Source organism: Pollicipes pollicipes, unplaced genomic scaffold, assembly GCF_011947565.3.
Source record: "Pollicipes pollicipes isolate AB1234 unplaced genomic scaffold, Ppol_2.1 Scaffold_2555;HRSCAF=2994_pilon_pilon_pilon, whole genome shotgun sequence".
Classification (NCBI taxonomy): Eukaryota; Metazoa; Arthropoda; class Thecostraca; order Pollicipedomorpha; family Pollicipedidae; genus Pollicipes; species Pollicipes pollicipes.
In genome coordinates this window covers 4543087-4555585 of record NW_023596136.1, presented here as the reverse complement: position 1 = coordinate 4555585, position 12499 = coordinate 4543087, and the positions used below count along the sequence as shown (strand labels likewise).

Genomic DNA, 12499 nt, shown 5'->3' with positions numbered 1-12499 from the left:
ACAGATCTGAGAAAATTCGGCATTTAACACGTGAACCCTATGGGCTGGTAGGAAGTGACTCGGTAGACCGGCTGTGCTACAGCGAAGAAACCGTGTCCAACGTATACGTAGTACGTATGTAAACGTATATACGTATATACGTTACGTAGTACAAAATGTTGAAACTCGCATGCTTGCTCAGCACTGTTTGGGAGCCAATTGCCGTCCATTTTTATTTTTTTTTTGGAGATCACGCTCACTGACGCCAGACCTGGCGTCAACGGTAACCGTAACGGTAACGCCAGGCTCAACGGTAATTTTCTTCCTGGTCTTGAACGCCGCCTGGCCTGTGAGTTGGCAGGATTTGGATGGCGTTGCTATGGTGAGATGCTCGCCTGAATGGCCTTGAATAGTTTGCACGTCTTTGCGGGCGTGTAGCTAAGAAACTGGACGGATTAGGGTCTTAAAAGGGCAAGGCTACGAATCGCACCGATTGATCTTAAAAATTTATATTTCACCTCAAAATCCCATATAAATGTGAAACACTATGTGAAAAAGCAAAACAGCAGTTATAAGCGATTCTATTTCATCATGTTCAATGCGTGGCTCACTATCTCAAAATGAGGAACATTTTCTTTAAAAGTAGTTCGTTTAGTATTTACGGTTGTCTAAAAAGACATCCCTGCGGGTACTCCGACCAAGTAATCAGCAATGACATCAATGGAAAGCGCTCTTGAAAGGAATGCTCTAAATTCGAAGATGATGAGGTCAGCATCAAATATGATGTAGCCTGGTGTGCTTTAACGTGATAAAGACTGCTCTGGACAAAATAATCATTCGTTTAGTGTGTATGGTCTTCAACGTGCCATTGCTCGATTACGTCATTGTACCATGCACAACATTGATTGAGATCCAATTGGCAGCCAGATTTATGTGGAAATTGTGCTCACGAACGCCAGATGTGAACGACGCGTCCACTTCATATTTATTTGCCTTAATCGCTGCCTGGCTAACGGATTGATAGTATTTTAACGACGTTATGACGGCGCCGTGTATGCCTACGTGATGTTAAAATAGTATCCCATATAGCATTCCAAGTCTGCACATCTTTGCGGGCATGCAACTCAGAAACTAGAGAGTTGCAGGTCTTAAGAAGAACAGGGCTGTGAACTGCACCAAATGATCATCAATATGTTTGTTTCAGTTCAATACCCTATACAAATGCGCAACGCTCCCTTGAAAGGAAGTGCTCTGCAAAACCGGTCGAACAGACGCAGTTTTTTAATCGGACGTCTTCCGGGCGTTTTCACACAGTGTTTTCATATCGAGCCGCAGCTGCCTGGAACCGCGTGCCATCGTCCGTCCGTCACGTCACAACACTGAGCATGTTTAAGACCGCCATATGTACGCGATGTGATTTTGACCACTGACGACCGATCTGATGTGGCCCGTAGTGCAATGAGGGCCCTGTTTAGCTCTTTGACCATTGCTCCTACATTTCATTATATAGTTTTCGTGTGTGCCTTTTCATACTACACCTGTGTGACCTGAAACCGTAATAGCCGCCATGTGGATGGTTTCCAATTTACTAATACCGATACTGATACGGGCGGCCAAGAATAGTAGGAAGCGAAAGTGAAGGACCCACGAGCAGACAAAAATAATCCTTCGCTGATTGTGATGGTAGTGACTGAGGGATTTCAAGGCTTACTACTAGCGTACTGACATCCTGGTATTCTGCTGGCATACTGGGGCACTTTCATCGACCGGAGGCCTCCACGGATTCTTTCCATCCCACCTAAAGGCTTTATGTGCTATAGTCGAAGCCCAGGTGTTAAACTGCCGGGGTTTTCTGCGTTGATCAAGAGCCATTCACGTTGGTTTGGGCTTACCTGCCGACATACAGGGCGTTATGTACAGGGGCCCTCTGCATTACTCTAGGATTCTTCCAATACCCTGGCACATGTGGAGGGCTCTACGCTGTTGTCGGGAGGGGGGGGGGGGGGGGTATAAGTTGACGTGCTTGGGCACACGCAGCCGTTCGGGGCTCTCCACGTTTGGTATTAGGCACTTCCTATTTCAATGGGAGGCCCTATGGTGCTGTCTTGGGCTCCATCTTTTGACCTCACCTCGAGCACACTCGACCGTTCGGGGCCCTTCACACTGGGCCTTGGGTACTTCTGAGCTTTTTAGAAGGCCCTACGCTCCAGTCGGGGGCCCGCCTGTTAAACTGCTAAGCTGACCATGTTAAGCTGCTCGGGCACATGCGATGGTTGGGGGCCATCACACTCAGTCTTGGGTGCCTCCTATTGGCTTTTGACGGTAATACACTTTTCACGGTACCCCATCTGTCAAGCCGCCCGGGCACACTCCATCGTTTGGAGGCCCGCCACATTGGACCTTGGGTACTTTCTATTTGAATGGAGGGCTCTACACTCTTGTCGGGCCCTATCTGTCAACCTGCTCGGGCACACTCGATTGTTCGGGGGCCTGCACCTTGGGTCTTAAGCACTCTTATTTAAATGAAGGATCGCACCATGGTAGGGTCCTAATATTTGCTAGCATTCCCGGGCATAATTAATCAGCCAAGGGCCCTCCATGAATTCTTCACATTCGCCCGAAAGTCTCTGTAGTTGTTGCCGGGGCCCCATATGACGAGGTGCATTCCGTCAATCAGAGGCCCTTCACGTTGGTGTCGAGTTTCTCAACTCGCGTGGAGTGCCCTGTGCTGTTGCTGAGGCCCATATAAGGTAATGCATCGAGGTACTCGATGCTCAGAGGCTCTCCACACTTATCAGGGTTATTTTCTTTTGAGTCCATTTTCAGAGGGCCATTTACGCTTGTCGTGGCCTTTTCCGTTAATCTGCCCGGGCACTCTTGACCGCACAGGGGCATTGACTCGTTTACACTGGTCTGGGATAACGTTCCATTGCTCAAAGGATCCTGTGCTCTGGCCGGGCCCGCTATGCTAGCCTGCCGCCGCACTCCTGATCCTTCAGGGGTCCCATCACTTTGGTCTTAGGTTCTTCTCGCTTGCCCTGAGGGCCCCACACTGTTGACGGGGGGCCCGTTGTTGGCCTGTTGCGGCAGCCTCGAGCGCTCAGGCGTCGCATCTCTTGGTTTCGGGTCTTCCCGTGCTTAAGGCGTGTATATACCATGGACGGGACCTACATCTTAATAATAATGATTGGGCCTAACGTCTCACCCACTGCCAAGGACATTTCGAGATGGATGTCCTTATTAAAGGGAATGTTCTTCTACATTTGTCCGGCGTTTTTAACTGAAGTGGCCGTCTAGAGAAGCTTTTGATGCAGTTCACGGTCATGTTCTTTTTTAAGACACAAAACGATCCGGTTCCTGAGTTACACACCCGCAAAAGTGCAAACAAGTTTATTTGGAGCCTATCTGAATGTCGCCTCGACATCAATGACGTCGTAGAAACGTCATGCGATCGCAGTCATACTACGTGCTGCTTTCCGCGTCTGGTCAAAACAGCATGGCCGCTGGTGCATTCACAAAAGCGATGTTGCGGCAGGTATGATGCAATAAGCGGAAGATGATTGGCTGTTAAGATTTCGTTACTTAATGCGGGTCGCGAACGTAAGCGTGTGCACTTCAGGGTTGTGCGGCACTCGTCGTGAACGGGGCATTTTTCCTTATTTTAGGCCACAAGTAAATGCTATAAATCGTCACTATCTGCAAAAAAGCACGACACCCAGAAAACGGGCACTTCCCCGAAAGTTATAAAAAGGAGACGCAAGGGCAAATCTGTCTTTTCCTCGGCTGGAGTTTTTTTCTTCTTCTTCTTGAAGAAACTTCTTGAACCGCGCTACCATGAACCCCCGTCGACACTTTGTTTTGAAGGGATGTCACGGTCAGAGAACATTGTTTTGGTATTCTTTAAGCTTACTGACTCCCATAAAACGTGATACATTGATACCTGCCTCTACCTTTATGTTTGTGTTTCAACATGACAAAGGAACACTGCCAAACTAAGAGAAGCACTAGCACTAATAATGCAGGTATGTACGAAGGCAAGCTGGTACTTCATTGTTATCTTGCCAACATTTTAAACCTATTGAGGTATTGCAATATATAATTAATTCATTGTGTGCCATTATATCAGCAATTCATTTTGGGAGTAGGGGATGATGCGTGCAGCTCATCAATGCACATGCTTAGTATAGGCTCACATTATACGGCTTTGCAAAATTGTTTTTCTCTAAAGAATTCTGAATATATAGAGCTGCGTTATTACTGATGCACACTGCGCTGTCTTCACAGATTTTGTATGCAGGCGAGCAAAGCTCGTGAGTGATCAATGTCAGAGTCACTGCAACTTGCGTGAGATGCCGGGTGCTGAGAAAGGCAGAAAAGCATTGCTGTTGGTGTCTTGGATAGCACTTGATAATATTTTTATCGTGAGCCTTACGTGCACTGGCAGCTTCACTTCCTTGCACTTTGCCCATCCAACCATAACTACAGGCACTTGCCATGTTTCCAGTCTTGTGCATGGTCAGCATGTTTGCAGTGTCATTTCACCACATGTAAAATTTTCCTGTTATTTTTTGCAGCATGTTGCATGACTGTGGAGGCAGAAGGTGTGTTTGCATCTTTCTGACCTACGTTTTGTGTATTTCCAAAACGGGCTGAATAAGTGATGTCAGTTATTGGAGTTACTGAAAGCAATTTGTATATCGTATTATGTTTGTATATTATCATGTTTTTGGTCAGTCATGTCAGATGGGGAGTCAATACAAGAGAGGACACTTGCCCCATCTTTTCATGATGTAATTTATCATGAAATCAGCATGGATTGCAGTACAAAAACCATATTATTGTTCATCATGTCATACCATAGTACAGCACTGAGGTAGTGCCACAGCTGTTGACCCGCGCCATTACACAATGTACCACGTTGGTTAACTACTCTGTCGAGCCTAAGAGACAGCAGCTCATAATTATGAATGACTGATAACAATAGATTTAGCAATACCAAAGGACTATCAACAGCAAAAATGGCATTGCACAACAATGGTAATATCAGGGTTAACTATTTATTGCATAAATAATCCTAAGCAAAAAAGCATGCTTGGTAGCCCAGCCTTACAATCTTTACCATATCAATAGCAACACTTTGGCAATCAATTCATAGCAACGCTACAAATTTATTAACTTTCGAATGGCACTCTATTTCCGGGTACAAGCAATGAGGTAAGTAACTAGTGTGCACATCACATGATATCAATGTCAGGAATATAGCACTGCAGGCAACGATAGGTCGACAATAAAGTATTAACAAAATCATCAACAGCATTGCAGCAACAGCAGCAGCACAGCATATCCTGCTTTGATATCAATAATCTGCCACAAAAGCTGGCGATTGCCACGTTGCGTATGTCAAACAGTCCACCAAAGTTTTTCTTACGGCCAGCACGAAGACAAAAAATCCAGAAACAAACCACCCACTAATCCGCCACTTAACACAGCCCCCGCGGCGAGAATGGCCGGTTTGCGTCAGGTTTCGTGTGTTTCGAGGTATTTTTAGCTCTGGCCGCCAGATGCTGCCAGGTATTGCTGTCGTCACAGAACTATTTCATGACGCCATCAAAGAATGACGTAATGGGGCACGTTTTACAAACCTTGAAATTTTGCTACTTAGCGTCGTTTTTGAACCTTGAAAGCTTACCAATAATTACAAGTAAGCTTTTCTTGATAATTTGCCATGACGCCTTCGCCTCAGAGCAGCAGTGGAATATGTGCCGATGAATTTTTACGCGTAATTGTCGAAGAAAATTGTAGATGCCGCCGACGTCGGTCATGCCATCTCCGCTTGTTATTAAATTTGCGACTCTTCATGCTTGTGCATCAAGTTCTCAATACGTTTTGAATGCTATCATATGTTTTACTCCACCAAAACAATCAAAGCAAAAACTCTGCATTAGTCATCAGCCACCCGCCGATCACATCGACTATTCCGCTACTTGTAGATAAGCTAGGAAACAAGCTCATGCTTGATTTTGGTGGTCTTTAACTGCCAACTTAAGCCCATTTTGCCATGCTTTTTTCCAAAATACTCATGGGTGTGGGAACAGGGGGGGGGGGCAGGGGGCCATGGCCCCCACTTTTCAAAGTGGGGGGCAGCGGTGTTAACTGCCCCCTCCCCACTTTTTGGATTAGGGTTGCGTTTAGCTTACTTTTGCACCACATTAAACATACATACCGATTAGCCTAGGTCACCAGCCATCTTCCTCAAGATGTGTCATCTTTTTCGTTCGCTTACTGGCCATCACTTAGTGTCACAGCCACAGCCCGACGCCGCGCGGCCTGTGGAGACTGCAACACTGGGCGTCGAGGCGTTGTTGCCATGACCTGCAAGCGCGTATGTTTAAAACCTTGTTACATAGTTTTTATCACTAGTCAATTCTGACTGAATCTTGGGAATTTTAAGACGAATATGGATACGCCATGTTAACATAAATTTGGGACCCCATTTCATCTACAATCTAGTCCTCACTATCTCCGAACAACACGTAAAAAAAGCATGGAACTGTGGTCTATGTGATAATAATTGGACCACCAGCGGCGATCGGGTTTGTTGTTGCGCCAATGAGGGTTCCTGTGCTGTTCCGGGGCCAGCTGCGCAGGTCAGAACGCCTCCCATGCCAGGGAGGGGAACAATACATGATGTATCCTCTAATGGCCTCCGAATCGACCAGGAGACCTCGCCCCGTGTCGTCAGAATGACAGCCGGAAGACAGTTCGCGGTGGGACGGAGCGGCCCTTCGGCCCCTGACCGGAACCGGTAATGTGCTCCTGGTGTTCTATTCGAGGGGCCCCCTTGCCCAGAAAGAAATAAGGGATCAAATTGTTGCTGAGTAGAGTGGGGTTTTCATTAGTGTTGAGTAGAGTGGGCCGAAATGAACCTTAAAAACGAACAAGGTCATGCCGTGTTTTCCTGAAAGCATTCACTTTTTCAGAACGGATTCGTGAAAAAATTGCATCAAAAGGTTTGAACATCCCCGCCCGCAAACTCGAGAGGAAGAACATCGATGACCTGGGTTGCATCTTTCGTAAAAGCAAACGATGCCGGCCACGGCAAGTTCCACCAGACGACGGGTGCCATGTTAATCTGTCTTCTGGACAGATTAATAGTTATAGAAACATGAAAATAAAGATTCTATCTTTATTCTTCCAGTTCCATCACCAGATTCCAGCACCGCTTCGCGGGCTTTAACGGCCAGTCCGTTCTTATCATCGGTCTAAAAATCGCACACGTGAAATAGTGCCCGGACTGCCTTCTAAATATGAGATTTGATCTTATGAAGTTTTCAAAGGTACTTCTTTCAGAAGCGTCATCCACCCGTGGGCCACGACTCAGTATTAGCTACTGGGCCAACGCCGTGCGGCCTATGGAGACTGCAGCGTCTGACGTCGAGGTTTTCGTTGCAAGATTTGCGAGGGTGCATGTTAAAAAAATCAGGTTCCATAAATTTTATCACTAATCAATTGCAACTGAATATGAAATATTTCCGGAGAAACAGGCCTAGCCATGTTAATGCGCATTGTTGACCACACGACCTACAAGCAAATATTCACCTCTAAATTTCAATAAAACATATCTATCTACAATCGACCTTCGCGATGTCCTTAAGCACCCAGATAAAACATTTTGACAGAGTCTCTGAATTCTACCGAATTCTACCGGTTTATAGAGACCACTAAGCCATCGTAAATAAAGGGCATCGGTGATTTATTCCATGCGGGCGTTCAAGGCCTGATTTGTGCAGTTTATTGACTTCACAACACAAACATAATTAATCTTAAGGTCTGTTCTGGTTGCAAGGTGAAAATAATGAAGCGAAGAAAACCACATCCCATGGTAACAAGTAAGCTATATCCGGGGATTCTTTGGGGGGTCTCCATAAGAGGGGCTTTTGTCAACTTTGTGCTCACCTTTGCAAGGCCCTGGCTACGCCTGCCTGCATACAAATGAGATCAAGTCTTGATGATCAAGTCATACGTTGAATGATGAACAACTAAATGTATGTGGGGCCAATTCGTACCTAAGGCAGGTAGCTTCCCGGAGGTATTTTTCTGGGGTAGTGTAGTGTAGGGAAATATAATTTGTTAAAAAAGGGTACTGGTGCAGGTGTCCAACACGTTTTACACACCAATAAGTAGCAATGCTCATCCAGGAATATGCAACAAAGCAGCCATACGATTAGCTCGCAATCAGTCGTGCGGAAGACAACTGGGCCTGGGCAGTGGCCGCCGACGGCGAACGGGAGCAGGGCTCAGATAAGGAATATATATTCTAAGGGCCCTCATTCTGTGGCGTGGCTGCTAAAGGAGAGTCTCCAGTTGTATGAATTTCGTCACCTTGTTTTTGGCAGATGCAAGCTTCCAAGCTGGTTTCCGCCTAAGATGCTGTGACAAGCCTTATCTCTTCAAAAGCAGCCAGCGAAATGAAGGTGCTTAAAAAATCTGTCCCACTGTGACTCATCTATTCACATTCAAAATTCTCACTAGCCTATGTCCAGGCCGTATTTTGGCATCTACCCTGTGAAGGCAGATGTCAAATGCAGCCTCCTCAATAAACCAAAATGCCTACCCGCTCCTGGAATTTCACGTCCCAAGGAAAGGTAATGTTGAAATGGACGAATAACCTTGGGAAGCTGGATAGCATAAATGAGTCGATTTTTTACTTGCTGAATGACAGAGTTGAATAGGCAAGATTTGGCACCAGTGAAAATCAGCTTTAGATGCATATCTAGCATAGCAGCCATGACATTTGGATAAAGAGCAATAGCGACATTTATCTCTACCCCCGCCCTTCCCGGTCATCGGGCTTGCTTTCCAGGGAAAGTTACTGACGTACACACTTATTTTCCCCCTACCATTTTTTAATACGTTCCTACGCCTACGGAATTACTTGACCTCAAAATAACAGGATCCACCACGATATGGAGAGAATGGAAAAGATGCATGCTTTTGCATGCGTAGTAGATTGGTGAACTAGATTTTTCACGTGATGAAATGATTTATGATGCTAGATAATAAAGATGTTAAGGGTCAAATGGTCCTAAACCCGAACATTTTCAGTTTTCTATGTTCCTATCTACGGGACCACATCCCGTATTGACACGAAATATAATCAAGCGCGTGCCGTTTGTAATTACGAATACAATTATGTGTAGTTGTATGTGCTTTGAGCATATTCTTGGGATGTAGGATTGCGTTAATACAACAGTAGCGCCCCGCCGCCGGCGCCATCTGTTGGTTGCCGTGCAGTGTGCCTAAAAAGCACCGCTTGTCAAAAATAGGAATAATGCTGCGGTCAATTTTTTGTGTCAGAATACGGGCCATAGATGCCTTCAGAGGCTCCCGAAAATTTTTGGCGCGATTGCATGCCATGCCAAAGAGGTATCCCCAGGAATCCTTCTGGAGAGGGGAAATTCCCCTTACCAGAGCAAGGGTTAAGCGTGCTATTTTATGGGGTAATTGCCAGTCCACTTAATGCTATGCTACATGGTAGCCTAACAAACCTTCAGTAAGCTCCATCGACGCGATGCTGTGCTGAATTGTGTCCAGGAAAATAATTGGCGAGTGATACATTCATTAAGGGCTGGGAACAGCTGTCTTAAAGAGCTTTCGTTTGTTGCCAGGGGTTTTCTCATCCTTAGTCAGCATAATTGATTGCACTCCAGTCCTAGATTTCTGCTGCAATTAATCGCCTATGTTATAAGATAATCTAACTTTGTGTCCAGACGAAGGGTCAGGTTCTGTGTCCACACATTTCGATTCCATTCATCCACTGCTAAGAGACAATAATGAGCCACAGTGGGTCAGGTTTTCATCTGGTGTGGCAGTTGGTCGCGGGTTATCGCGACCCTGGCGTGGGCCAGATCATCAGTGTTGCACTTGATACAGCCCACGTCCTGGTGGGTTCATCGGGATTGATGTCAGGGTCCAAAACTATCACTTCGTTGGCCAGGCGGTCGGCATCTTTCTTCCCACGATTGGAACTCTCATCACCCAGTTCCCAGTGCAGAATCAGGTTGTGACTCTGTCATGCGATGCGTGCACCAGCCTCTGTATTTCAGCCAATGCATAAGGCTCTTGTCGGAAGGCGCGTCTGCGGCAGCTGGTGACCGGATGTTGGGACTCATTCAAGGAGCCAAACATTGACTCTGGCCCAAAACTACTGCTCAAGATGGTCAAATTGTTGGAGGATATTTACTTAACAGAACAGCTGTGCTGTCTCGGCAGTCCGTTCCACTTTAAACGTTCCACTTTAAACGTTCCACTTTAAACGCAACAGTAGTTAGAAACGAGTTTGTTTCACAAAATGTGGTGCTTACACATAACACAGTATTGATGAACTTATTCGTCGTAGAATAACCGGGAGAGTGAACAGATAGACGCATTGATATTTCGACGGCATGCCGTTACCGAAACGAATATTATCATGCTAATCAGTCGGTTATAACCAGCAGCTGGTTTCCAACTGACATATTATTCGTTCCGATGGAAGCATGCACCTGAAATGTCAACATATCGATCTGCCCATTCTCCTGGGTATTCCACGAGGAGAAATGCTATTAATACTTTTTCATCTACATGGATAATGTGTATCGCAAATGCACTTAACAACTTAGGCTATATCTGATGCTTGCCTCAATATTCTAGAATGTGGAGCATTCCCTGAATGATCCACATTTGAAGATAAAGAAGCAAACATCAGATATAATGAAATAAGCTCGCTTGAGTACAAGTATACTTACAAGTTGAAAAGGCTGCTTTAGACAGCAGAATATCTCTGTTGAGTGAAAATGCTGCTCAATAAGTCATTCTTTGATTGCGTCATCGTGGCTCGCACACCATTGGGAGCCTATGCACGGCCGTCATATCTGGGAATCGTGCTCACCAACGCCAGCTTTGAACGACTCGAGACTTATATTTTTTGGTGGTCTTGATTGCTGCATGGCCATATGAACGACATGATTTGAATGGCGTTATTATGGGGTCATTGATGCGTGAGCAGCCTTGAAATAGTCTCAGAAAAAGCTTTTACACGTTCGCGGGTGTGTAACTCAGAAACTAGAAGGGTTTAGTCTCAAAAGATCAGGGCTGTGAACTGCACCGAATGATCTTCAAGATGGCTATGTCAGTTAAGAAGCCCATGCAAATGTGGAATACTTCATTTAAGGCTGGTGGGCACATCGGTTCGGTTCAAACCTAAGATGTCGCATGCAGGGAGAACGGCGAGAAGATGTTTGGTCAGCGGCCGCATCACAGCCATAAATGGCCCGTAACAAACTCCATGCACTATCTCACTACACGCTGGGGCAATACCAGTGTTGAAAGAGATTTACATGATTTCCTCTGTCCATAGAAAAAAATCCCACCTCTTTGTTATCGTCTGTGCACTCCTTTTGATGTTGCAAACTGTGTTGGTACCTTCAGGTAAATATTACTTCGTCTTTTCAAATGTGAGCGGTGACATGTCTATAACTTCAGTACCTAAAATGAAATTTCATAGTTTGCCATAATGTTTATACTTCAGACCTCTTGTATTTACTATTCGCTCCTGGGAAATTGCACACCCCAATCCAGAATTACTAACCAGAAATCCAACAATGGATATCCCATTTCATGACCTGGGTTACATGGATGATGAACCAATGTACACGTAACGAACCGTCTGCAGCAAGGTTGGTTGATTATTTCGAATTTTGGGCGCTGTGACTATTTCGTCATGTGACAACCTAATTTAGTGTCTAGCAACGGTTCTTATCTCAGATTGGTCCAGATCAACGATTGATGTAAATTTCTCACTTTTAAGTGGCATTTGGTCAGGGTGCATACTAAAACCACCCAGTGGATTTCTCCGCTGACCTGTTATGGCCATATTCACCTGCAGCACATACTATGGATCTAGGATCTTGGACCAACTGTGGACCTAGGACCTAATGGCCACATATCACGAACTGGTACAAAAAGCACGATGCGCGAAATGCTTCTTGCATTTAGCCGCAATGTGTCATAACAATGTTGCGCATCTAAAGAGCATGCGGCGCCATTGCTTCGCAGCAACGGCGGTGAGCTGCTCACTGAGTATCACTTTTGCAGTCACTGAGACTGTTAAATGCCCGGCGCGGGAGCGGCCGGGTGTTTGGCACAGGAGAGGCTATGTGTATAGTACTAAAGTGAGAGCGTATTCGGCGCTGGTACAGGCACACGTTCAGCACTGAAGCGGCCGCGTGTCGGGCACAGGGGAGACTGCGCTTTCAACACAGGGCTCGGGGTCTGGTCGGGCTCGGATCACTGAAAGGGAGTGTCCCACCATTAGGGCTAATTTCAAGAACAAAGTCCAGATAGCCGTAAAGATGCTGTTAAGATATCAACTTCCTAAAAGCGTGGCTTTGGAACCGGTCGCTTGGCTAAAAAGTTTACTAATCGTTGCAGATCCACTTCATACGACTCTCGTCCGACCAGCGGCCTCACTCGCAATCGA

The 12499-nt window shown here is 45.8% G+C and overlaps 1 protein-coding gene across 1 annotated transcript in view; it reads right to left on the bottom strand.

The window, feature by feature from the left end:
- Positions 1-235: 235 nt before the first annotated feature.
- The window catches only part of LOC119107570 (kinesin-like protein KIF16B), a 46266-nt gene continuing 34002 nt past the window's right edge, over positions 236-12499 (bottom strand). Inside the window, exon 7 of the mRNA XM_037231061.1 lies at positions 236-250. Coding sequence (XP_037086956.1) covers positions 236-250 — 15 coding nt within the window. The remainder of the gene's footprint in view (positions 251-12499) is intronic.